We start from the raw sequence: 25,300 nt of genomic DNA, 5'->3' as shown, positions 1-25,300 counted from the left end.
CTTTCTGTGACCCCGAGGGTCCTGAGACCACACTGTCTCGTGAGGGTTCCACCCCCTGCTTAGCCACTGGAGCGACGTCCCTCAGCGGAGCCGACTTCTCAAAGTTCCGATTTTGTGCTCCGCGGCTCTATCGCTTGCCAGAAGCGGCCGGCGGAGGCCCCCTCCCCCGCCGTCTATCCTCCCGAATATCGCCTCGGATTCACTTCTCTGCACGTCCTACCTTCCAGTAAGTGGTCGCTTCTCTGTTCAGAGAGTTGTTGCTACTCTCTTCTTCGGTCTCCTGTTGAGTTCGTAGGTGTTCAGGATGGTTTGATCCCTATTCAGCTGAATTCCTGAGACCAGACGAAATCCAGGTCTCCTACTCCTCCGCCATCTTGCTCTGCCCCTCTATAAACCTCATTTTAAATATCTGTGTGTGGGCGGGACTGTTGTGCAAAATGGCATTTCATGCGTTCTCTTAGGTTTAAAATGCCTCACGTGGAAGAGGAAAGATGGGTTCATTATATTAGCTGCTTGAACTTTTACCCACACAGCCCACCTCCACCGATTCTGTACACGCATGGAGGAGGAAGTTGGCTTCTCTTAGGTTTGGGATAACTTCACTGAACTCCGGTGAGATAGCCACATCCTCTTTTGCCCAGGATCATGTAACCCCTTCTCCTTGATCCTTTCAGAGTCTTCAGGGCGACTCTCTGAGGGACCTGATGTTTCTGTTTCAGTGGGGATTTCCAGACACCTGAAAGTTCCAGCTTTGCATGCTGCTTGCTGCAGCTAGTGAGGCTGGCTCTCCTCCATCACCCCCCAGTTTGGTGGTGTCCTGGGAAGTTACATTTGCTTTCATACTGTGGCCATGCTTGTTTTCCTGCTACACCGTGACTTTGCTTCAGGTAGAGAAGCAGTACAAAGAATGGAGGATTCAGTATGTCTTTGAATAGGTTAAGATATGATGGGAATTAGTCATGTTGGTGGCTGTGTTATTGATTACAGAGAATGTCGTGTGCTTCAGATACCAGACGGTTTGGAGGCAAAGTGACATTCTGGTGAGAAGGATTGAGAAACCTGACTTAAGTTAACCACATTTTACTGTCACCTGTTGGGGCCAGTGCCGGGTACCAGGGAGGTATGTCCATCATACTGTAATGATACAAAGAAGTTACTGGCCAAGTCTGTGTGGACTCTTCCCAGGAAAGCTTTACACAGTGGGAGATGCTTCAGCTGGCCCTAAAAGCTGAGAAGGGTTTTGCTGGACAGGTAAGTGGAAGAGGGTAGTCCAGATAAAGGCACAGAGGTGTGGGAAAGAACTCTGTGTTGAGGTTAGGCTGAAGCCACATGTGCAAAGTATGTGTTAATGAAAGATGAGGGCAGGTGCTGGACCACAAGAAGCCTTGAATGCAAAGAAAATTGGAACCTGCAATGGGAGATGAGGAATCATTGGAAGGTTTGAATTAGGAAAATGACTTAGTTCAAGCATGGACTTTAGAAAGTTCATTCTGATAGAAGATTGATTTGGAGGGGTTGAGACCAGAGGCAGGAAAAACAGAAAGGCCAGGAGAAAAGTCCTGCATGAGAGGTAGATACTAGGGTACACCCTCATTTAAGGAACAGGTGCAGAAGGAGGGTTCTGAGGAGTCAGAGAAGGTTAGGGAGGGACTGTGTAGAATATAATGGTGTGAGGTGAGCCAAAGCAGTTTCCAGTAGGGATTAATCAGCAGCATCAGATGGGATAGAGTGCCCAGGTAAAAGAAACTTCCAAGTGACCTTGGATGTGGCCACTAGGTCACCAAGTTCCCTACAAGAGCACAGTCGGCAGAACTGGGACACCAGCGTGCACAGAGTAAGGCACTCACTCAGGCACAACATTTAAGGGGGTGCTTAATTCAATAATCAAGAGAAATTTTTAGTGCAATATTTTGAAAAAAATTGACATTCATGCAAAAAATTCACAGTGAACAAACTGTCAAAATTTAAAATAGACACAGCATCAGTTTACAGATTTTTCTTTGGCCTCGGTTCCAGTATGGCTCCGTACTGAGCGTCAATTTGTAAAGGATACGGTGAGAGGGAGGATTCAGGTAGGGGCTAGTTGAGGAGTGAATTGAAGTTGTAGGAATTGCACTGAGTGCAGACTCTTCCTTCATGAGGTTCCTGCCTTACATGAAGGGAAATAAAGTGAAAGGATGGTTGGCTTCGGGATCTCAGGCTTAAGGGTTTTTTCATTTTATTTATTTATTTTTTAAGAGAGGAGAGCCTTGAAAGTATTTATAAGCTAGAGGTAGAGAGAGGTTGACGAAAGAGTAGTTGTAGGGGCTCATGGAGACAGGAGGGCACACGGGGAGTGGTGGGAAGGTGGAAGATTGTGGAAATTTACTCCTGATAAATGGCAAGTTCGACCTATGAGAAATGGCACCAGTGGGTGGTGTTAAGGTACAAGAAAGCCATGAAGGCTGGAGCTCTGGTAGAGGTGGGAAAGGAGCTGACCAAGGTCCTGTAAAAGCAATTGCTGAGCAGCGATAAGGGGCCAGCTCAGCTTGAAAGCCACAAGCGTTTGGTGCGGTCTTTCCCCCTCTCCTCAGCATGACTTGCTACTTTAAATGTATGAGTGGGGCAGGCTCACCATTTGAAGATGGGATGCTGGGGTAGCCGACCATCCTGAGACTCCTGGGACTGAGGAGTGTCCTGAGAACACAGACAGGCTTTTCAGTGCCAAGACTGGAAAGTTCTGGCAAGCCGGGACCAGTCCTATACCAGAAGTGTTGCAGAGCTGGTGGTCAGGAGGCAAAGGGCAGATAATTGCAGGTGCTGGTCAGTGAGAGTTCCCATGTGCTCTAGGTCGAGTCTGGGGAGAAAAGGAAGTGAGTCATTACCAGGTAGCAACTTGTGAAACTCCATTTATTCATTGATTCATTCAACAGATACTGATGAAATGCCTACTATGAGTTGGGCACTGGGGTCCTTGCACAGGAATTGCGTAGATTATCCTTCTGTGGTGACTAAGGTCAGCTGGTGCTCAGGACCCATTCTCATCTCTGTCTAGAGGATGGAGAGTTACAAACTGCATTTCCTAGACTCCTTTACAGCCGGGATGTGAGCTAAGTTCTGCCAGCTAGGTGCATTCAGGTAAGATTTGTAAACAGAAATGAGGTAGAGGCCAATAGCTGGCTGCTTTTCTTATTTCCTCTGTTGGCAAGCATGATGGTGGTGAGGTAAGGATTTGGGCAGCAGCATTATGGTGTCCAGTCACCAACTTTGGAGTTGTTGGAAGCAGGTGGGATGGTCGACTGCTTTCTGATCTCTGGGTCACTTCCATGCAGGTGAGCCCAGCACTCCCAGGGACGGCCTCCTGATTCCCCACTGCCCTGGCTTAGACAAGATCTTTTGGGGTTCTATAGGAGCTTTTCTCAGAAGCCCAGGCAAGAACCCTTTCATCCAACCCTTGCAACAGTTTTGTAAGCATCCATATTAAATGTATTTCTACTGAAAATACCCGGAGTGCTTTCTGTTTCTAGAACCTGACACCACTCCTTCTATTAGCGTTGTGGATATTAATGCTGATGACATCGGCTTTGTTTGGTGTTAACTAGCAACCGTTCCATAACTTCTACTTGAGAAATGAAACTAGAACTGGTCTTCGGTTTAGTTGCTTTGCTTGTGAAGATTGGGGACACTGTGGAGAGTTTGTGTGGGTGTGGAAAAGAAAGGGGAGACAATTACTAAACTAGAATTTGCCAGTGAGGGGAGGAAAGGGGGATTTCGTACAAATTTTAGAAAACATACCCAGATGCCAGTTTTGTCTGGCGAGGGAAGGTGAACTGCTTAAAACAGTAGAGTGAAACAAAACTGGCAGGATATCGATCAATCAGGAGTGGGTATTTGAAAGCAAGAAAGAACAAGAGTTGGGCTTGGATTACCCCTTTGTCCTTCAGCAGAGGGAGGAGAAGCAAGTGACTTCTGAGGAGGAGAGTGGAGTGCGGAGCTAGACAACTTGGCGAGGGGGAGCTGGGAAGTGCCAAGCACCGTCCTTTCTCAAAACTTCTAAAGAACTCATTGTACCTGCCACTCCCTCCTAACCCCCTCTACCCCATCTTTTGAACCATGTTAAATAAAATCTGACGTGTTCTTTTGGAGGATAACTTTGGAATGCCTCTAGGCTTGCTTTTTTTTTTTTAAGATTTTATTTATTTATTTGACAGAGAAACAGCGAGAGAAGGAACACAAGCAGGGGGAGTGTGAGAGGGAGAAGCAGGCTTCCCGCGGAGCAGGGAGCCCGATGCGGGGCTGCATCCCAGGACCCTGGGATCATGACAAGGTGGCTCAGTCAGTTAAGCGGCTGCCTTCAGCTTAGGTCATGATCCTGGAGTCTCAGGATCAAGCTCCCTGTCCAGCTTCCTGCTCAGCAGGAAATCTGCTTCTTCCTCTCCCTCTGCCCCTCCCCATTTATGTTCTCTTTCTCTGTCTCAAATAAATAAATAAAATCTTAAAAAAAAGAAAACCTACAGGGTTCCCCTTTGGTTTATTATTGTTTTTTAATTTTATTGTACTGAGGTCAGAGAATGTGGTATAAGGTACATTTATTTTGACATCTGTATACCTATTTCTCAGCTTATAAAGTAAAATGTTACAAATTCAGTCACTTCCCCTGTGCATTTTTATCTAGTCACATTCTGTTCATGCTGTAATGGAAACCACTTTTCTGAATTCAGTATTTATTATTACTGTGTGTTTTTTCATATTTTTACTACACACACACATTGCTAAACAATATATGGTTATTATTTTTAACATTTAGGATTTTAATGTAAATTAATCGTGTGGTATGTATGCTTTAGCAACTTGCTTTCTGCTTCAGCAAAAATATTTGTTGTTTTGTGTTTTTGTGAGATTCATGTAGTTCTAGTTCAGTCATTTTCAGGGCTGTATAGTGTTTCATTAAAGGATTATAATATTTTATTCAGTCTCTTCTTGATAGCCTTTTAGATGGTTGATGGTTTCCTTTTTTTTTTTTTTGCTATAACATCTACTGCTGCTAGAAACATTGGGTATGTGCCTTGGTATACCTGTCTGAGAGGTGTTTTTTTTTTTTTAAAGATTTTATTTATTTGACAGAGAGAGACACAGCGAGAGAGGGAACACAAGCAGGGGGAGTGGGAGAGGGAGAAGCGGGCTTCCCGCTGAGCAGAGAGCCCGATGTGGGGCCCGATCCCAGGACCCTGGAACCATGACTTGAGCCGAAGGCAGACGCTTAACGACTGAGCCACCCAGACAGGCGCCCCTGTCAGAGAGTTGTTAAAGGATATTTATGTAGGAATGAAATCTTCATGTCATAATGTTTGTTTTTATCTTTGTCAGATATTGCCAAATTGTTCTTCAAAGTAGTCATACTAATTTATGATTCCTCCAGTAACATTGGAGATTCTATATTTCTCTGACATTTGGTAACAGATACTAGCATTTAACTGAGGTGAAATAATACCTCATTGTACTTTAAATTTGCATTTCTCTGACTACTCTTATGGCTCAAACATCTTTTCATATCGTTAGTAGCTATTTGGGTTTTTTCTTCTGGGAAGTACCTGTTGCCTATTTTTCCTTTGAGTTGCTTGTCTTATTGATTTGCAGAAATGCTTGCTTGCTTGCTTGCTTGCTTGCTTGCTTGCTTGCTTTCTTTCTTTCTTTCTTTCTTTCTTTCTTTTTCTTTCTTTCTTTCTTTCTTTCTTTCTCTTTCTTTCTTTCTTTCTTTCTTTCTTTCTTTCTTTCTTTCTTTCTTTCTTCTTTCTTTCTTTCTTCTTTCTTTCTTTCTTTAGATTTTATTTTTAAGTAATCTCTACACCCGATGTGGGGCTTGAACCCACAACCCTGGATCAAGAGCCACATGCTCTATTGACGGAGCCAGCCAGGCGACCCTGCAGAAGTGCTGTCTATATTCTGGATACAAATTCTTTGTTAAGTAAATATGATGCATTTGTCTTCTCTGTGCTTACTCTCTTTCATTCTTAAAAGGATGCCTGCTTTTTTATGTCTTACAAAATCTTTTTGTAATTGGAGGTTACAGATTTTCATTTAGACTTTTATATCCAGGACTTTAGTACAAGTGGAATTGACTTATAAATGATGTGAGGAAAGGATCCCAATTTCCCCCCTATATGTATTGAATAACCAGTTGTCCCAGCACCATTTCTGGACATTTCTGGTCCTTTACTGATTGGCAGGACCCCCTCAGTCGTCTGTGTGTGGATTGATTTCTGAGTTCTCACCTGGTTATTGGTTGCTTTATTATGTATCCCAGTGCCATATTACATTTGTATAAAACCTTGATATCTGGTAAGGCAACTTCCTGCAACTGGTTGTTCTTAAAACTTGTATTGGCTATTCTTGGACCTTCTCCTCCTTCACATAGGTTTAAAATCAGCTTGCCACAGTCCATGGCAAATTACTTTTTAATTTTTGATTGGACTGCTATTAAATTTATAAATTCATGTGAGTGTCTATTATATCCAGTTTTTTCAGATTATCTAGTGCAGGGTTTCCTAATCTTGGCACTATTGGTGTCTACAGTTGGTAATTCTTTGTTGTGGAGGATGTACATTGAGGGATGTTTAGCAGCATCCCTGGCCTGATGACCAAAAATGTCTCAAGACATTATCAAATGTCCCCTGAGGGATAAAACTGTCACTGATTCAGAAGTATTGATTTGGTCTGTTGCAAAAATTTTCCTTATTTTCTTGAAAGTTTTCATATTTATTTAAATTCTTTCAGATGTAGGTTCCTCAGATGTGAATTTTATTTGTGTTGTTTACTGTTATGGTGATTTTTATTTTTGTGCGTGGCATTTTTTAAGCATGAACTTGCCTCCAGCAGAATGGATGTCTTCTATGCCCTGGGTTGTGAAGGTAGCCTTATAGGGGTGGTTTTGGGTTTGCCTCTGGAGGTCTTATAGACTTCCCTAGTTTGAGAGTGATTTTTATGTTAATGTCTTGATTTGGGATTAAAAGAAACCCCAACAAAGTAGTGATTACTTGGACCCTAACCCTACTTCTCCCTTCCATGCTCCCCTTTCTCAAGTGCCTGTCACCTTTAGCTACAATTAACTGCCTCAACAGCACCCTAACATGTATACTGGTTGGTATTTTGCTGCAGGTTGGACTGACTCAGCACGGGATCTGTAGTTTTCCTTCTGATATTTTTTCTGAATATGCCAGATGCTACCACTGAGTAATTTGGATTTTGCTGCCAAACTCTACCTCCATTAGGACAGAGGGAAGACAGCGTGCCAGTTCTCTTGCTGAGTGTGCGTGACTGGCAGAAAGTCCTGGTATAATGGTTGGAGGGAATGAACTGAGCGGATGATTTTTTTTTTGAGCAGATAATATTTTAAAAAATGATTAATGTTGTTAACTTCTTGACGGCGTTGTTATATCATTGATGACTACGAATCGCAAAGGTTGGCTACTGTTTTTAAAAATAGGGAATTAGGGGTGCCTAGGTGGCTAAGTTGGTTAAGCATCTGCCTTCTGCTCAGGTCATGATCCCAGGGTCCTGGGATGGAGCCCCACTGTGGTGAGGTGGGCTCCCTGCTTGGCAGGGAGTCTGCTTCTCCCTCTCCCTCTGCCACTACCCCCTGCTTGTGCACGTGCTCTCTCTCTCAAATAAATAAATAATAGTAAAAAAATAAATAAAAATAGGGAATTGAACATTTGATTTCTCGTTGGTTCTTTTTCAGATAAGTCTTATGAATTTGGATAACATCTCATTTATTCTTCTCTTACTTATTTTATACCTTTTAGTGGGTATGAATATTTTATAGGTTGATTTATAATAACTACTAACAAAATTGTGACTTTTAGTCAATAGAATAAGTACTTGACTTCCTTCCATGGAAACTAGTGCTTAGGGAAAAGTATTGTTAGCCTGTGAATAAAGTATAAATTTAGGGTCTCTGGAATGCGCAAAATTGTTATTAAGCTTTCAGGTTAAAAAAAAATAGTCTGAGTGCCAGTTTTTCTACTTTCATTGAGCAGTCATTTAGTAAATTCCATTTTTCCAGTTATTCATAATGGCTGTATTTAAGTGAGGTTTGGATGAATGGGCATGGGATTGGCATAGACACACCAATACTGATTAGCAAGTTTACATAAGGTAAAATGTCTATTTTTATTAAGAACTCACCATTTAGCCTGATTGTGGGAAGATCAGTGTGAAAGATATAAATGAATGGTCTACTTTAAAATAAAATATTTTAAATTTTTGAAAAATGAAATGAAATTTAAAATAAATTTGATTTTGTTACTTTCAGACCCTAAAATGCTTACTAATATTTTCATTGATGGGGAACTCTGGATGTCTAGGAAATTGTGCTTACTCTAATCATCTATTTTGTCTTTTTGTTTTTGACAGCAAAAACTATTTAATGTCCCTTATACCCCTTTTTGCTTTGACTGCCAGGAAACTCAGGGACAAGGTCACAGTCTGCTAAAGTCTGTTCAGGCCTTTCTGGCCTGCATATTTGCTTTGTCTTCTCTATCCTTCCACCCCATTTCGACTTTCTAACTTAGTGGTTTTTTAAACTAATTTCCCCCCCTCGTCTCATATAAAAATTTTCTTGTATTCAGTGTTGCTATTTAAGATGCCTCAAATCTACTGTGGACTGGAATTGTACATAAATAAATAAAATAGCTTCAGTGTTCCTTTCACTAAATATAGCTCAATAAATATATAAATACACTTGTACACAAATACATAGTAATAGGTAGCAACTTAGAGTGGGGTTCTGTTTCCAATTATTTTTTTTTGCTAAGATTAACTTTTAACCTTAAATATGCTCTAATAGAAATAGACAAGGTACTGTCTCAGAACACAATAGTTTATTTAACAAAAAATATAGCCATGAAATTTTATTTATTTATATTTATTGCTATGAAGCTTTAGAATAGAATAGGCAGCAGCTGCCATTTGCACCTTAAATTTTGAAAAAGAATAGGTTGAGTTTCAATGGAAGCAATTAAGAATACATTTATGGCATCCCCTCCCATTGCGCCCACCCAGGTCCAGCCTTGGGACCAAGAACTTCCCCTAGATATTCTGTCCCACTTCCTTCCTTCCACTGATACCACCAGGAACTCCTGTGATGATTGCTGACCTGAAGCAGTATATTGAGAGTAAGGGGCCCCTAGCATTTCCACGGGCTCAGGGTCTGAAGCCTTGATCAAAACTTGACAAGGCAAGGGGGCAGGTCCAATGAGCATTCCTGATGAAGTTGTGAAAAGGACCCAGGACTCTGGGAGGATGGGTGCAGAGATGTCTGCTTATGAGGGGTTTTAAAGTAGGAGACAACTGGGAGAAAAGGTGTGGAGTAGTTCTGATACCCTGCAGAAGGTCTCTTGTCAAGACCCATATTTGTTCAAACCTACCTGGTTGGTGTCACTTCAAGTGGGAGTTAACCCTGTGACACCAGTTTTTCTAGTCCATTTAGCTGCTTAGTCATTGGGTTTTTTCTTCTTCCTCCCACCAAGGTTATATGCCATTTATTTATTAACTCTCTCCTTGTGATTTTCTTCTTACCGTATTTGACGTCTCAAAAATTCTGATAAAGCCTGTGGGATTTTTGGGAGATGATTTGTTTCTGGTTTCATTTCCTTTAAAATGTTTCTCTTTATCTGTCTTGGTTTTTCAATCAGTTGCTTTGTCTACCTTCTATAGACTTAACAATGTAAATTTAATCTGCTAGGTTAGAGAGACCAGCAAGCAAGGAAGAGCCTCTACCTTGAATTTGAGACATAAGTTACTTTGATAAGAGGATTTAAAAAATTCCCTTTTAAGCACAGAACTCCATTGGAAAGGACTTTGAAAGAAATGAAGAAAACCATCAGAAATGAAGACAGCAGCCTCATGGCCTTTTATTGACCAGAGTGGAGTTTTATTACTGTAGTGTTTTGGAAGGACACTGTGCAGGATGTCTACGGAGGTCATTCATCAGGTTGAAGAGGCACTTGATGAAGACGAGAAGAAAATGCTTCTTTTTTTGTGCCGGGATGTGGCTGCAGATGTTGCTCCGCTTAATGTCAGGGACCTTCTGGATATTTTAAGTGAGAGAGGAATGCTGTCTGCCATGGGCTTGGCTGAGCTGCTCTACAGAGTGAGGCGGTTTGACTTGCTCAAGCGGATCTTCAAGATGGACAGAAAGGCAGTGGAGGCCCACCTGCTCAGGAACCCTCGCCTTATTTCGGACTATAGGTAATTCATCAGCAATTCCCAAGGCTGAACCTGGTGCGAGGGAGGGAGGTGGTCTAGGCTTATGAACAACAGAAATGAGGACAGTAAGAAAAAGCAGTGATGTTACCTTCTTTACCCATACATTCAACTGCCTTATGATGTTACTTCATTTCTTTGAAGTCTTTGAATTCTTAGAACATGTTTGTTTAAGTAATTGGGTAGAAGATCATAAAGAAAGTGGAAGGGCTGGGTAGCATAATGGATAGAATGATCAAGATAAGAATGACTAAGAGCTAGTAATTCTTGCCATCCTCTGACTGTGAGGTCTGCGGTGGTCTTTCCTGGCTTATTTTCTGTGATGTCAGACTGGCAGATTCTGAGAAAGGAAATAACAAGTCTGACAGTCGTCTTCCTGAACTTTGTAGAGCTCTGTGATCCCTACTGAGTCCCCTTTGGTCTTTCCCCTGCTGAGGAGGTTAGTGAGATGGGCTCCCTTTCTGTGAGTTCCAGTGAGATCCTTGCCCCCAGAGGCTTGATGGGCCAGGGGTGCAGAATGAACGTCCCATCGATTAACCAGCTATAGGCCCCCTTCAGTTCAGAGAGGAATGGTCCCTGGCGTCCCCTTTAGTTCAGACCGTCTTTGAGTTTTTCCTTCCTCCTGCTTACATACTACTCTCTTGGAGGTTCAGGGGAGCACAGCAGCCCCAAGAAAGGCTGCATTTCTGGAGAAAGGAAGATACCTTGTAACCTTAAATTAATGGTTCCTTTTTCTCCAGACCACCAGCCTTAAGTTATATCAGTGATGCATGATTTGGAGAAGATGTATATTATCAAGAACTATATTAAGGAGCGTTGAAAGAGGCATAGACCTTGGAAAGTGCCTGAAACTTGAGGTCTAGAGGCCTGTTTCAAGTCCCAGAACTATCCGTTACAGGCCACAAAGCTTAGCCAGCCACTAACATTGCTTGGGACTTCCTTTTCTTACTTGTAAAGCTAAAAATAGTGAAACCTGATTTCACAAGTTTGTTGGTGTAATTGTAATAATTTAGTATGTGGAGTGCTTTTAAAACTGTGAAGCCATCTACAAATGCAGGGGTTCATCATTATTGTAGTTATTCTCGATCATTTTCCACCTCTTCAACTATCATGTAATGCCAGTAATGTTCTTAAATGTTCAGAGGCAGTGGGTTTCAGTGAATATGTTAGGGCACTCTCCATTTCCTGTCTCCTTGCTATGGTGAGTGTAGACAGTACCTCAGAGCCTCTGGGCAGAGAGGTTGGGCAGTGGGATGCTAGATTCATCGATGTATCTGTTCAGTGGCCTTTCTTTTGGGTCAACATATACCAGGTGGTTGGTAAGTGCTAGAGCAAAATGAACGAAGCATCTTCTGTCCTCAAAAATTTGAGAGCCTAATTGGGAAAACAGCCTTCTAAGCAGTGATGACAATGACCAGGCAATAATGCCAACCACAGGGTGTCCTGGGAGCCCAGATAAAGTGTGATGGTGGCACCCACTGGAGCAGAGGTGACTGAATCAGGAAGAGCTTTCTAGACAAAGACATCTGTGGTCACAGTCCCCAGTCCCCAGGCTTTAGATGCCTTTCACCCTTTGAGTTCAAGAGTTGGCCAGGACATCCCAGGTATAACTTTGCTTTAGAAGCTTGTGACTCAAAGTATGGTCCCTGGGTCTGCAGCGTCAGCATCCCCTGGGAACTTGTAAAACAGAGAAGACAAGATCACTTCAAATTCTATTTCTGTCTTCCATCTGAGTCATATATGTTCTTCACTTATTTCATCATAACATCTGGGGGAAGTAGGGGATTCTTCAGGGAAGTTTTTATTCTCTGAGTTGTTTTTAGAGCAGTTAGTTGGAAAGAAAGGTACTGTTTCCTATTGAAAGTAGGGGAAGGATGAATTTCCTCTTTGAGTTCCCTTAAGATATCTTCCTGAGGCGGCCTAGGCTTTCTGTTTTATGGGGGTGTGTATCAAATGGGGGCCTGAACTAGCCTTTTAACCAATTATTGGCATAGCAGAGGCATAGGCTCTTGTTTTTTTCACTAGGATGGTATCTGAATTTACTAAAAATAACTTGCCTGTTTACAGGGTGCTGATGACAGAAATTGGTGGTAATTTGGAAAAATCTGATCTGTCCTCATTATTTTTCCTCATGAGGGATTATACTGGTCGAAAAAAGGTAGCCAAGGATAAGGTGAGTTTTCTTTTTCTTGGTTCATGTTCCCAAGAGCCTATCAGAAGGTGGAGGGTGCTCTCTAGGGTGTGAAGAGAGGGCTGTGGGGCCTTGAATAGGGAGGCCCAAGCTGGGGGTGAAGATAGGAAGTGAGAAGAGAAAGGTCTGTTTCTTAATAACATTGATAAGAAGAGATTGGTTTCTCAGTTGAGAGGAAATAGGGTGGCCCTGGGTATTTCTCTCATCCTTGTATTTTATTCTTATTTCTGTAAAAGTCAGAGGCCTGATTTAGGTATCAGTTTCTCTCCCCCATTTGACAGACCATCTGGGAGGGTTTGGAAGTCCCATCTGCTCACACTGAGGGCAGACAGGTGGGAAGTACGCGTCCACTCCCGACGGCATCTATTTTCCCCTCAGCTAGCTCAAGGCCAGTGTGAAGTCATTAGGCTCCATGTGGAGATGAGGTGGGGGAAGGTACTTGTGACTCATGTATCCAGGGAATGGCAAAAACAGAGATTCAAGGTTGGAAGATAGGTAGCAGTCAAGATCTCAGGGATGTTGTAATTGCTGGCAAAGTATTTAAATTCCTCCTGGCCCCGTGTGATACTGCTGGCCTAAGGACGGGCCAGGAAAGCCTCAGGTCTCTAGATTATGACAATATGTTCTTAAAGGACCTGCCCTTGAGGACTCTGGTAAGGTGTTGCTTGAGAATTTCCTCTTGTTCTTTAATCACTGGAGTTTGGTTCCTGAAATCTAGGCAGATAGGGTGACTGGATGCCCCCCCCAACCATCAAATGCATCAAATGGGAAGGAAAATGAAAAAATAGAACTTCTATTTGGTGCCCCCAAATCAACTTATCTGCCAGTCATTTATATCAATTTCATGATGATGATTATTTAAAAAAAATAAAAAATAGAGCCTCAGTAATCAAATGTTAAACCGAAGGGAAATAAAACACAAAGCAAAGCCTATTTCTGAAATGTAGTTCTTTCCTAATCTCTTTGGTCCAGGGCAAGTGAGTAGCAATATACCCTAACTTTTAAATTTCACCCCCTCAGACCTCCTGAGTCAGAATGAGTTGGAATGTCCAGCATTGACTAAAATATTTTAGGAACTTCAAAATTACATCATTGGGATTTTTCTAATAGAAACTTGCCCCCAGCTATCTTCTCTCTTCCCTTTTTAGGAAAGCCCTTAGAGTTTTTCAGTATAATTTCAGCTGGGCCTTTTGGAAAAATGGTACTTTTTTTTTTTTTTATATATTGTTAGTCACCATACAGTACATCATTAGTTTTTGATCTAGCGTTCCATGATGCATTGTTTCCGTATAACACCCAGGGCTCCATGCAGAACGTGCCCTCCTTCATACCCACACCGGGCTACCCCATCCCCCCACCCCTCTCCCCTCTGAAACCCTCAGTTTGATTTCCAGAGTCCATAGTCTCATGGTTCATCTCCCCCTCCGATTCCCCCCCTTCATTTTTCCCTTCCTTCTCCTAATGTCCTCCATGCTCTTCCTTATGTTCCACAAATAAGTGAAACCATATGATAATTGACTTTCTCTGCTTGACTTATTTCACTTAGGGTAATCTCCACTCCCATCCATGTTGATGCAAAACTTGGGCATTCATCCTTTCTGATGGCTGAGTAATAGTCCATTATATATATGGATTGTGGTACTTCTTGATGACATAAAATGGCCCATGTGTCTATCCCCAACCTAGGTACAGGTTGTCCACCAAAAGACTTAACCACCTCTTTCTCAATAAAATCCAGGAGTGTAATTTGCTCCTGGCCTTGGAGGGACTATAAACCAGAGAGGTCTGGTTTAGGATCACTGAAGATCATGGAAGGGGCTCCCCTTGTCACATTTTCTTGCGGTTACAAATCACACAGCCTGAGGTTTGCATTTGGGGCTTAAGAGTCAGCCTTACTGACATTTTTTTCTTGTTGGTTGCTCTCTCAGAGTTTCCTAGATCTTGTGATCGAATTAGAGAAACTTAATCTGATTGCTCCAGATCAATTGGAATTACTAGAAAAATGCCTGAAGAACATCCACAGAGTAGACCTGAAGACAAAAATCCAGAAATACAAGCAATTGGGTAAGTAGGTCTCTCTGTGGCCTAAGGAAAGTACCCTGTGTATCCTAGGTTCAGTTGGTAAAGACTCATTTGTTGGATGAGTGGAGGAAACAGAACCTGAGTGTCAACAGCCCCCATGAGCCTGTGGTTAGAGATCACATCCCTTTCCATCTTTCATATCCCACATCTGCTGACTTCATCACCCCATACCCATGATCACAGAGCTTCAGCCCTCTGCAAAACGCTGCGAAGAAGTTCTTAACATTCCAGCCTTCAGGAAATCGTCTGCACCCCCATTTTCTGCACAGGCTGGCTGCATTGTGGACATGCAGGGCTTTTGAGTGCATGCTGAGCCCTACTGTCTTGCTCCAGTCTTGGGCCTGACCCCCATCCAACTCTGGGTGGCGTCCTGTCACTGGGATCCCCTAGCTGCCCTGTGTGTCCTGAGTTTCACAAAACCTCCTCATGGAAAAGGGTACCTTTGCTCCCTCCATAAAGGGAACCAGACTCACAGTGGCCTTCTGTTTCATGCCACCCTTCCCCCATTGTCTTTTAGACTCAGCCTCAGCATGGGCTCTGTTAGCAGTCCACTGCCTCCACAGCCTAAAGGGCATAACTGAGACCCAGGGATCTCCAGACCCCCACTCCCCCCAGATGACCAATAAAAGATCAAGGGTCGGTGTAGCATTTTTAGTCCTTTCTTAATGACAGTGGGAGAATCATCTGAGCTGATATTTTGAATTTAGTAAGGTAGTTAGGTAAAGTTTAGGGTATTTTGGAAGATGGATGATTGACTCTGAACTGAGCCATTGTTGACTATTCATTTGACAATAACTTGTAAATCTTAAGTCAATACCTTTCTTCTGCTTACAGCTCAAGGAGCTGGGACAAATTATACAAATGCACTCCAGGCATCATTCCCAAATTTGAGTCTTAAGGATCCTTCATGTAACTTAAGGGTGAGTCTGGAGCAAATGTACAGAATTCCAGAAACGGTTTCAGAACTTTGATAAAAATATACATATTCTCACAGCATGTACTTCATTTAATGTCTGAAAAAAATGTGATAGAAATGTGCATTTGAAAAAATATGTATACCTTCTTATGATTACAAAGCTAACCTGTGTTCATTGAGAGAATTTGGAAAATACAAGAAATATAAAAGATGGAAAATGAATCACTTCTATCCTACTATCTAAAGATAAACACTGTTAATATCTTGGCAAATTTCCTTCTAGTCTTTCTTCTATGCATGTTTATGTATCTACACATACAACTGAACATTTTTTTCATTGTTCTTTTGTTCTTTAGAAAATTTAGCTTTTTAAATATAAATAAGTAGGACATACTCATGAACAAAAATTTCAAGATGTACTAAAAGAATTTTTAAAGTACGTTTTTGCGTACCTCGGTTCCTTTCCCCACAGGCAGCTGTTGTTAACCATTTTCTTCTGTAAATATCCAGAGATAGCCTATGCACATATCATATTTCACTTTTGTTTTTTTCTTTTTGTGCAAATGGTAGAACACTGTGCCCATTGTCCTGAGCTGAGAATTCTTGGAAATTGTTCCATATGAATCATTTGGGACCACCTCTATTTAGTCATTGTTTTTAATGCATGCATATGGTTCTACTTTCTGGATGTATCACATTGTGTATAGCCCTTTCTTGTGTGTGTGCATTTAGATCATTTCCAGTCTTTTGTTACTACAATGATTCACAATAAATATCCTTATATTTGCCTCTCTGTGCATTTTGTTATTGAGTTTATTTTAACGATTTCAGAAGTGTTTTTGTTATTGAATTATATTACTGAGTGAGTGATTTGTGACCATAAATATCACATTGTCATTTCTGGTTGTTGTGTTATTAAATGGTGCAAAGTATTACCATAGTTGTTCTCGGTTAGTTTTTGTTTTGTTTTGTTTTGTTTTTTTAAACATCACAAATATGATTTTTTTATTTGTCACCATTAAATGTCTGACTTTTAAACAGATTCTTGGACTGGTGGCTCATATCCATCAGCTTGTTCAACTTTAGCACCGGTCTCATCCCCAGTAGCTTTTCCAGAACTACTACCTTCACCATGAAGCTCCATGAGCTTTCCCAATTCAAACTTGGGCTTCTTCAGCATTTTTACTTTTCTAACGAAGACATCATGAAGTGGATAAATAGACTGACAAGCCTTTTCTATATCTTTTCCGATGCTGTCTGGAATCAATTTATTGACCACTTCATTCAAGTCATTTGTTTGCACCTCTCGGGTCATGATTTCCATCATCTTTTTCCGAATTTGACGGACCTGTTGGTGCTGAGCATAAGAGGTCTTCCGAATCTGATTGTTGCGTTTTTTAGTAAAACCAGCACAAAATAGACGAAGCAAATAACCATCGGTAGTCTTGACATCAACATGAGCTTCGATCATGGTCGGCCATTTTTTGACCATGGAGCACATTTTGTCACGGGTAAGATCCATGCCATGGAAATTAGTCAGGCAGTTTTTGCCCTGAACATCCTCAGTAATTAGCTTGAATTTTCTAAATGCAACTTCATCATTCCGCAAATCAGCAAGGCTCACTTCAAAAACCCGACCCTTGAGGCCATCAGATGCGATTTTGGTTCCTTGAGTTCTTGTGACTAATGTTTTTCCAATATTTCTTATATTGAACATAGCTGGTGCTTTCACATCATACCAATCTTTCTTAGAAAATGGATCAACCACTTTCTTCTTGGCTCCCTTTTTGCCGCCTTTCGTAAGGCGCTTGTTCTTGCCGACCGCCATGGCGCTGCCTGTTCTCGGTTAGTTTTTTATCTCGAGAAGTTAATCCTAGTATAATATCCTCATCCACATAAAGATATGTGGAATTTGTAGTCAGGCTTTAGGTCACAGTGCAATTTCATGGTTAAATTATAAAAGCTTTCATAAACATGTGTGAGGAAAACATTAACTACCCCTGTAGTAGAAATAGTTTTATGAAGAATGTGAGCTGTGAGAGATAACCCTGAGCAATAGAATTTCAGAGCTAAAATGGGTATTAAGGATTATATTATCCACCCCCCTCATTGAACAAATAAGGAAATTTAGGCCTGAAGTACATCAGGTGATTGCCCACCTCTACGGAACACCAGAACTGGGCCCAGTCCACACTCCTTCTTGTACACCATGGTATATTTAATAAGCTACATACCAGTCATGCCATGGCTTATCTGTCATTTTTTTAAAGAATCAAAGATACTTCCTTTTTTCCTTCTGAATCTCTGTGATACTAGGTCATGAAACAAAATTGACTTAGGATTCAGATCCAGATTTTCTGAGCTTTTCCTACTATTGTATATCTAATGTAAATTATACTGTCACTCTTGGTTAAAAGCTTGCCATATTTTTACTATTGTCTTTCTATTTTGTTGATGAAAGTAATTATATTCACTGTCTATGAGGCTATTGGGAACCCATGTGCTCTGTATTTAAATTTCTCCTTTAATTTGCTGTATTGATCTATGACCCTGATCATTAATTTGTTTAGTAAGCAGACACTGTGTCATATGGATTCAGCGAATTTCTCATAAAATTAGGAGGTAAATACCTGGATGTTAACTCATGCAAGAGTGCAAAGTGCTTTAAAAATTATAGTGACATTAAATGACACATGACACAACATATTATAGAATAAAAAAGTTGTGTCACTCTGCAATACAATGCTTTTTAAAATCTAGCTTTGATTTGATGTTATGTTTCTTTAATAGCTATGTAAATGTGAATGCACATCCATGTGGGGTTCCAAATTCTGTATAGTATTGTCAGCCTCTGGCTAAGTCACTTACGATTAGTGATAAAAACATGTAAGTTACATGTTTTTCTTTAATTTGGACACAAAGACTTAGCTACAGACACAGCTTAATGAAGAGTAACTTCTCTCTTTTGGCTAGGATAGCCTCAGAGGAGGACTGTCATTTGAAAGCTGAACCTATCAGATGGTTGGCAGTATGTGGTATATGTACCTTACAAAGGACCTGTCATCTGAGAAGAGAAAGGGTCGGTTCAATCTTTCATTCTCTGATTAATTTCATTCTAGCCCTCAGAATTGGTAGCCGATTTTTCTTTTTCTTCTTCTTCTTTTTTTTTTTTTTTTTGGTAGCTGATATTTAAGAACCAAGCCCACATGTGGCTTATGTGCAGCTAGGCATTATAGAAACACAATAACTAGACGTTATAGAAAAACAATAATATGCTAGCACTGTGCTAAGTGCTTTGTGTACATTTACTCTTCACAAAAAATTATTAAGATACTACTATTATTATCCTCATTTTGAAGATAAAGAAACAGACATGGAGGTTAAACAACTTGCTCAAGTTTACACACTTAGTGGCAGAATCAGGATTCATAGCCAGGTTTCTCTGGGTTAGAACTCCCCACTTTTTTTTTTTTATTTTTGAGTATATTTGCCACAGAAATGTTACCTTAGTTTCAGGTGTACAACATAGTGGTTTGACAAGTTTATACATTATGTTATGTTTACCACAAGTGTAGCTACAACCATCTGTCACCGTACAAGTTAATATCATTGACTATATTCCTTATGCTGTGCCTTTTATTCCTGTGACTTATTCACTCCATAACTGGAAGCCTTCAACCATTTTGCCCATCCTCCCACGCGCCTCCCCTCTGGCAACCATCAGTTTGTTCTCTGTATTTATAGGTCTGATTCTGCTTTTTGTTTGTTTATTCAATTTTTTTTTAAGATTCCACATCTGAGTGGTATTTGTCTTTCTCCGTCTGACTTATTTCACTTAGCATAATATTTTCTAGGTCCGCCCATGTTGTCACAAATGGCACAGTCTCATCCTTTTTTGTGGCTGCATAATATTCCATTACAGATCTATAATAGTCCATATATATAATATTCCAATATTTATAATATGTTACATATGTATGGTATATATACGTATGTTATCCATATCTGTTCTTTATTGACAGGCACTTAGGTTGCTTCCATATCTTGGTTTTTGTAAATAATTCTACAATAAACATGGGGTACATGTATCTTTTTGAATTAGTGTTTTATATTCTTTGGATAAGTATCCAGTAGTGGAATTACTAGATTAAATAGTATTTCTATTTTTAACTTTTTTTTAAAAGATTTTATTTATTTATTTGAGAGAGAGAATGAGAGATAGAGAGCACGAGAGGGAAGAGGGTCAGAGGGAGAAGCAGACTCCCTGCTGAGCAGGGAGCCCGATGTGGGACTCGATCCCGGGACTCCAGGATCATGACCTGAGCTGAAGGCAGTCGCCTAACCAACTGAGCCACCCAGGCGCCCTTTTAACTTTTTGACGAGCCTCCTCCATACTGTTTTCCACAGTGGCCGAACAAATTTACATTCCCACCAACAGTGCCCAAGAGTTCCTTTTTCTCCACATCCTTGCCAACACTTTAGAACTCTCATTCTTAATCATACCGTGCATTGCCTCTGTGTTAAAGGGTCAGGTAGAATGTCAATCTGATGTTCCAACAGCTTGTTCTACTTGGAGCTATTATAGCAACTCTACAATACCGTAACATCTGACTTTATTGAGCTGTTTTCAAACATCCTAATAAGCTAATTTAGCATATTGCATGTTCATTGTATTTTCGCTTTTTAAAAAGAAGAGTTGCCTTGTTCTTTGGCTATAGAATATGGGATTTATGGAGTTAACTGCTCTTGCTATTCTTCTTTAGATAATTTAACTGTGAATGTGATACTTTTATTTTTTTCCTGGTAAGGATTCTATTGAGATATTTAAAGAGATGTGATATAAAGTGCCTCTGAAAAAAACTAACAGGGGATATGACCTTATTCTTTATATTTGAAGCTCCAGAATGGGAGAAGTAAAGAACAAAGACTCAATGTGGGACAACTTGACCTTCAAAGTAAGGCCAATTTTTCTTTATATTCATTCTTTATAAATGCTTGATAACTCAAGTACATATTGTTGCATTTTGGAGTTGCCCATTTCCTTTATCTACATGTTCTGATTAAGCTCTCAAAATAAATAGCATTTAAATTCTTAAAATGTAGCCACTGGCATTTCTAATTATTTAATGAATTAGCTTATTTGAATGTAAATACCTCCTACTCCATCAGCTTCATCATCTTGGCTATATTTTTAAGAGATGTGCTATTTATTCCTGAAATGGAACTATAACCAGGCTATGTTAAACATTAATATAGCCGTGATAATGAATCATGTTAAACCAAATGTCTGGCAGCAGGAAGAAGAAAGGTTACTAGGATATTGTTTTATAACTCATTTTTTTAAATGATTTTATTTATTTATTTGTCAAAGAGAGCACAAGCAGGGGGAGTGGCAGGCAGAGGGAGAAGCAGGCTCCCTGCTCAGCAGGGATGTGGGACTCAGTCCCAGGACCCTGGGATCATGACCTGAGCCAAAGGCAGACGCTTAACCGACTGAGCCACCCAGGCGTCCCTGTCTTATAGCTCATTTAATAAATCTACAGAGGACATCTCTACAGATGACATCCCCTTACTCCTAAAAAGAAAGAAAATAATAGAATAAAAAACTAGTCATTTCAACCCCATACGATCTCTCTCTTATCTCTTAAAACATCAGCAGTTGATCCCATAACATCATTTTTAAAAAGTGTATTTCTTTTTTAAAAAAATATTTTATTATTTATTTATTTATTTATTTATTTATTTATTTATTTGACAGAGACACAGCGAGAGAGGGAACACAAGCAGGGCGAGTGGGAGAGGGAGAAGCGGCTTCTTGCTGAGCAGGGAGCCCTATGTGGGGCTGGATCACAGGGCCCTGGGATCATGAGCTGAGCTGACTGAGCCACCCAAGCGCCCCAAAAAGTGTTTTTCTTTTGCTTGTCTCTCGTCCTCCTTGAAGTGAAGGCTGAGACTCGGTCTCATACTGTATTGTAGCTGACTGTGCTTCAGCCCTTCTGGAGGCAGGGATCAGTAGGCAGGGAAGGAGGGCTCAGTCTTCCCTGAGGGGCTTGCAATTTGTCCCGCGTGCATCCCGCGTGCAGTGGCGATTGTGAATGTTCCCAGTAGAGCAGTGGCCCATTGGGAACCTTCTTTGTGTGGCAGACCCCTTGCCAAAATCTTCTGAGTCAGCCTCCATGCTGTCTGCCTGCACCTAGAAACTGAGAAGCATTTCGCCCAGATTCGCCAGATGGTACTGCTCATGCCTGTCATTCCCTACCTAGTCTTCTGCTCTCCAGCAAAAGCTACCAAGAAGTGAATTTATTCCTGAAGTGACAGCATGTTTCTCAAAACATGGTGGTGAGAATTAGCATTCTGAAAGCTGTTTAAAAGGAAAACAGGAGACCTGGTAGATTTGGATAGGAAAGAAAAACAGTTGGTGTTCTTTCCATAGCGCACCCTGATGGCAGGTTTCTCCTTAATTGTAATTATACTGGGTGTTATATGCAGCTGATGAATTACTAAACTCTACCTCTGAAACTAATGATATACTATCTGTTGGCTAATTGAATTTAAATTAATAAAAATGTCATGACACAGATGAGATGGGTAAGGCTCCCAACACCGGTGGGGACCCTTCAGAGAGCTAGGGACCTGCTTTTGCCTGGACCTGGTTTATGGGCTAGTAAAGAAAAAAGCATTTGTATTGATTTGGACTTCCAAATAGATTTGGTTGGATGATGATGATCACTACAATTTATTAAGCTCTTACGAAGTGCCTTAACCTGAGATAGGCATAGTACACAGATTATTTTGTGTGGTTTTTTATTCTGTTAATCCATGATTGCTTAAATACAAAATGAAAAGGAGAAATTTCCTTTTAATCCCAAGTATCAGAGGACCACTGTTAACATTTGATTTATATACCTCTAGACTCTTATTTTTAAGCATATATATGTGTAAGTATATGCACATAAATATGTATTTTTAAGTATGTGGGATTAATATTATCCACGTTATTCAATAATCCATTTTCACTGAATATACCCATATCTTTTCATGTTAAATACATAAAGATCTTTCTTATCCTTTTTAACATGTATAGTATCCATTATGTGTACCATGATTTATTTAGCCAGTTTCATGTTGGTGGATTTTTAAGTATTTTTCTAGTTTGAGGCCATTATAAACAATTATTCAGTAGATATTTTTGCATACTTGCTCTATTATTTCCTTAGGATAAATTTCTAGAAGCAGAATGTTGGTTTAGAAAGTATTGCCAGTTGTCCTTTAAAAAGACTGTTTCTTTTTTTTTTTAATATTTTATTTTTTTGAAGTAATCTCCACACCCGATGTGGGGCTTGAATTTACAACCCCAAGATCAAGAGTAACATGCTCTACGGACTGAGCCAGCCAGGTGCCCCTAAAAAGACTATTTCAGCTTACACACTTGAAAGTGCTCATTTCCCCCAAACCTTACAAATACTGGCATTGTCTTTGCTTGTCTTTAGGCATTCTTATTTTTGTAACAATCTTATAAGGTAGATGTTGGTATGTTCATCTTTGGGATTTAAAAACAAAACACAACGAAACACCCTGAGACTTTAGGAGGAACCTTGCCTAAGATCACAGAGCTCCTCGGTGATGGTGCTAGGGTTTGAGCCAGCCGTTTATGGCTTCAAAACTGGTGGTTTCTCCACTCTCTGTGCTAATAAAGTCATTTTTAACTAATGTTATTGGCTTTAGGCTCATCTACATTTGCTAGGCTCACTGTCCTCTATCTTGCCATTGCCATTTTATTTTATGGCCTCTCAATATCACTGGACTAAGAAAACATGGCCATCTGTTGCACCAGTGACAAATATAAGTAAATTTTCCCTTCTCTGCAGTCTCTAAGGCTGCCCGTCTCGGTGCTGCCCACAGTTTCAGCATAGGAAAGAAAGCTATCGATACTGTTGGGTGGTGAGGTTATTGGATTCTCCGTATCTATTTAAAAATTCATCAAGTCACCCGGTCCTCGCCTGGAGAAGGGCAAGGGAGAGCCTTTTTTCCCTTGCTCTTTAAGCAGTTTTTCTACCTACCCCCTGCACAGCAGGCGGACTTGTGTTTTCTTATCAGCTGGGTTCTTCAGTGTGTGGTTGGAACTGTGGGGCTGAGTAGAGCAAAGAAGAGATAGTAAGGGGAAGAAAATAATGGAAGAAAACAGCTGAGAAATAAAGAAACCCAGACAGCATGGGAGTGGTCTGTTCTCCTTCAGCTTTGTAAATGATTTCTCTCTCATCCTCCAGGAGAATCAGCGAAGGCATCCATCCAGGAATCAGGAGCATTTCTACCGCGGGTACAGAATAAATGATCTGATTTGGTATTGTACTGTATGCACAGTATCTGTGGAGAGCACTGGCTTCTTTAAGATATCTGTCCGTTAATAATTCTCTGGGACAAGAATAGGGTGCTGAGAGTGCCATTCTCCTGGGAACTCTCCTAGGGAGGAACTTGGATAGAGCCAAGAGAAAGATGTTGATGTGGATTGCATTCGTGAACTTTGGAATGTGGGAATACTCCAGGGCGGCAGCTCTCCTCTCAGCTGAGTGATTGCTGAATGTATTAGTGAGCAGTGACACTGAACCTTGACTTGCTCTGGCTTCTTTTTTAAAGGTTGAAACCCCTTCTCCATAAGGAGGCAATAGAAGGCCTCCTTTTGTACTGGTTTGGAAAGATACCACTTGCATAACCTCAGGTTACTGTAGAAACACATGACCCATCCTTTCTCTCAGCTTTAAATTGTCTTCATCCTGCAGAGCTAAGTCATGTGTAAAGAGACTGTGATTTTCATTAAAATTAAAAACCGAGACAGCTTGTCTTCAGCACATTACCTAAATAGAGAAAAAATGTGAAATTAATGGGAAATGTCAGCTGTGGTGACTTCAGGCTGTGTCTATTGCATGACTCACCTGGCAACAGGAAGTTTGAGGAAATCCAAAAGAAAAGATGGTATATGTGTGGGACTTTATGGAAACAGAGCAATGTCCAGAGTTTTTTAACAATCCCTGCTTTCCTTTCCAGCACATACCAGAAGAGAGATACAGGATGCAGAGCAAGCCCCTAGGAATCTGCCTGATAATCGATTGCATTGGCAATGACACAGGTAGGTATGGACGCTGTGGATTAACTGATGCCCCACAGTGAGGTCACAGTGAGCCCAGACAAGCCGTGTTCATCAGTGATCAACCCTACCTGTTACAACAAACCTCTGCGGAAGTCTATGGCTTCACATAGCGAGGGGTGCTTTCTCACGCATGCCACAGCCTAGTGTGCATTGGTCTGGAGTGAGCTTCGTTCCATGTGATCAGTCAGTGACTTCACCATCTGAAGCCTTGGGGTTTTCCACAGGATCCTCTGTATCTGGCTGGTGGATGAAGGAAGTGCGTGGAGGATCTCACAAGAAATTTTAGGGACCAGCCCCGAAAGTGAGGTGCATCATTTCCATCCACATTCCATTGGTCGAACTCACTCCTGGGACCCCACCTAACTGCAGTAGACAAGGAACTCAGACTGGCTACATGCCAGGAAGGAAAGGGAAGGGAATTTGGGGAGTACAAAGCATTGTTTCTGGTACAATGGTGTGATTGGCTGAAAGTTGGGAGCTTCGGTCTTGCTTTTTCATGCTGGATGCTGCAGCAGGGAGGGGTCCTGGGGTCCAGAGTGGGGTTTAAAATGGAAGGCTTTCTGGCTTCGGTGTTATCAGATGTCCCATCATTTCATATAGCTAGACTATGAAAGCTTTTATGGGGAAAAAGTAAAAAATATTGTAAATGTGTGTTCACTTGGAGGCAGTGTGTTACTTAGTTCTGCCACCCTGTCCTTGGGTTGTCTGCTGGAGTCTGTACTAC

The 25,300-nt window shown here is 41.0% G+C and overlaps 2 protein-coding genes across 10 annotated transcripts in view; one reads left to right on the top strand and one right to left on the bottom strand.

The window, feature by feature from the left end:
* CFLAR (CASP8 and FADD like apoptosis regulator) overlaps nt 1–25,300 on the top strand; it is a 60,621-nt gene that overhangs the window by 20,236 nt on the left and 15,085 nt on the right. For 7 of the 9 annotated variants that reach the window (XM_025893484.2, XM_025893495.2, XM_073880236.1 and 4 more), the window contains exons 2-8: nt 9,722–10,227; nt 12,310–12,415; nt 14,362–14,497; nt 15,350–15,435; nt 20,329–20,386; nt 23,699–23,748; nt 24,474–24,555. In XM_025893484.2, coding sequence (XP_025749269.1) covers nt 9,947–10,227; nt 12,310–12,415; nt 14,362–14,497; nt 15,350–15,435; nt 20,329–20,386; nt 23,699–23,748; nt 24,474–24,555 — 799 coding nt within the window. In that variant the 5' untranslated portion in view covers nt 9,722–9,946. Of the gene's footprint in view, nt 1–345; nt 3,118–9,721; nt 10,228–12,309; nt 12,416–14,361; nt 14,498–15,349; nt 15,436–17,260; nt 18,511–20,328; nt 20,387–23,698; nt 23,749–24,473; nt 24,556–25,300 lie in introns of those variants that run through there. The other 2 variants (XM_073880242.1, XM_025893508.2) reach the window with 2 other exon arrangements.
* Nucleotides 16,420–17,259, bottom strand: LOC112840285 (small ribosomal subunit protein eS1-like). Its single transcript, XM_073880267.1, has one exon. The coding sequence runs from the start codon at nt 17,257–17,259 to the stop codon at nt 16,465–16,467; it is 795 nt and encodes a 264-aa protein (XP_073736368.1). The 3' UTR covers nt 16,420–16,464.

The sequence above is a fragment of the Callorhinus ursinus genome, unplaced genomic scaffold, assembly GCF_003265705.2.
Source record: "Callorhinus ursinus isolate GAN/ISIS: 27379988/994484 unplaced genomic scaffold, GSC_fseal_2.0 scaffold2, whole genome shotgun sequence".
Lineage (NCBI taxonomy): Eukaryota > Metazoa > Chordata > Mammalia > Carnivora > Otariidae > Callorhinus > Callorhinus ursinus.
Note: the sequence above shows the minus strand (reverse complement) of the source record. Positions and strands in the feature narration are given on the sequence as shown.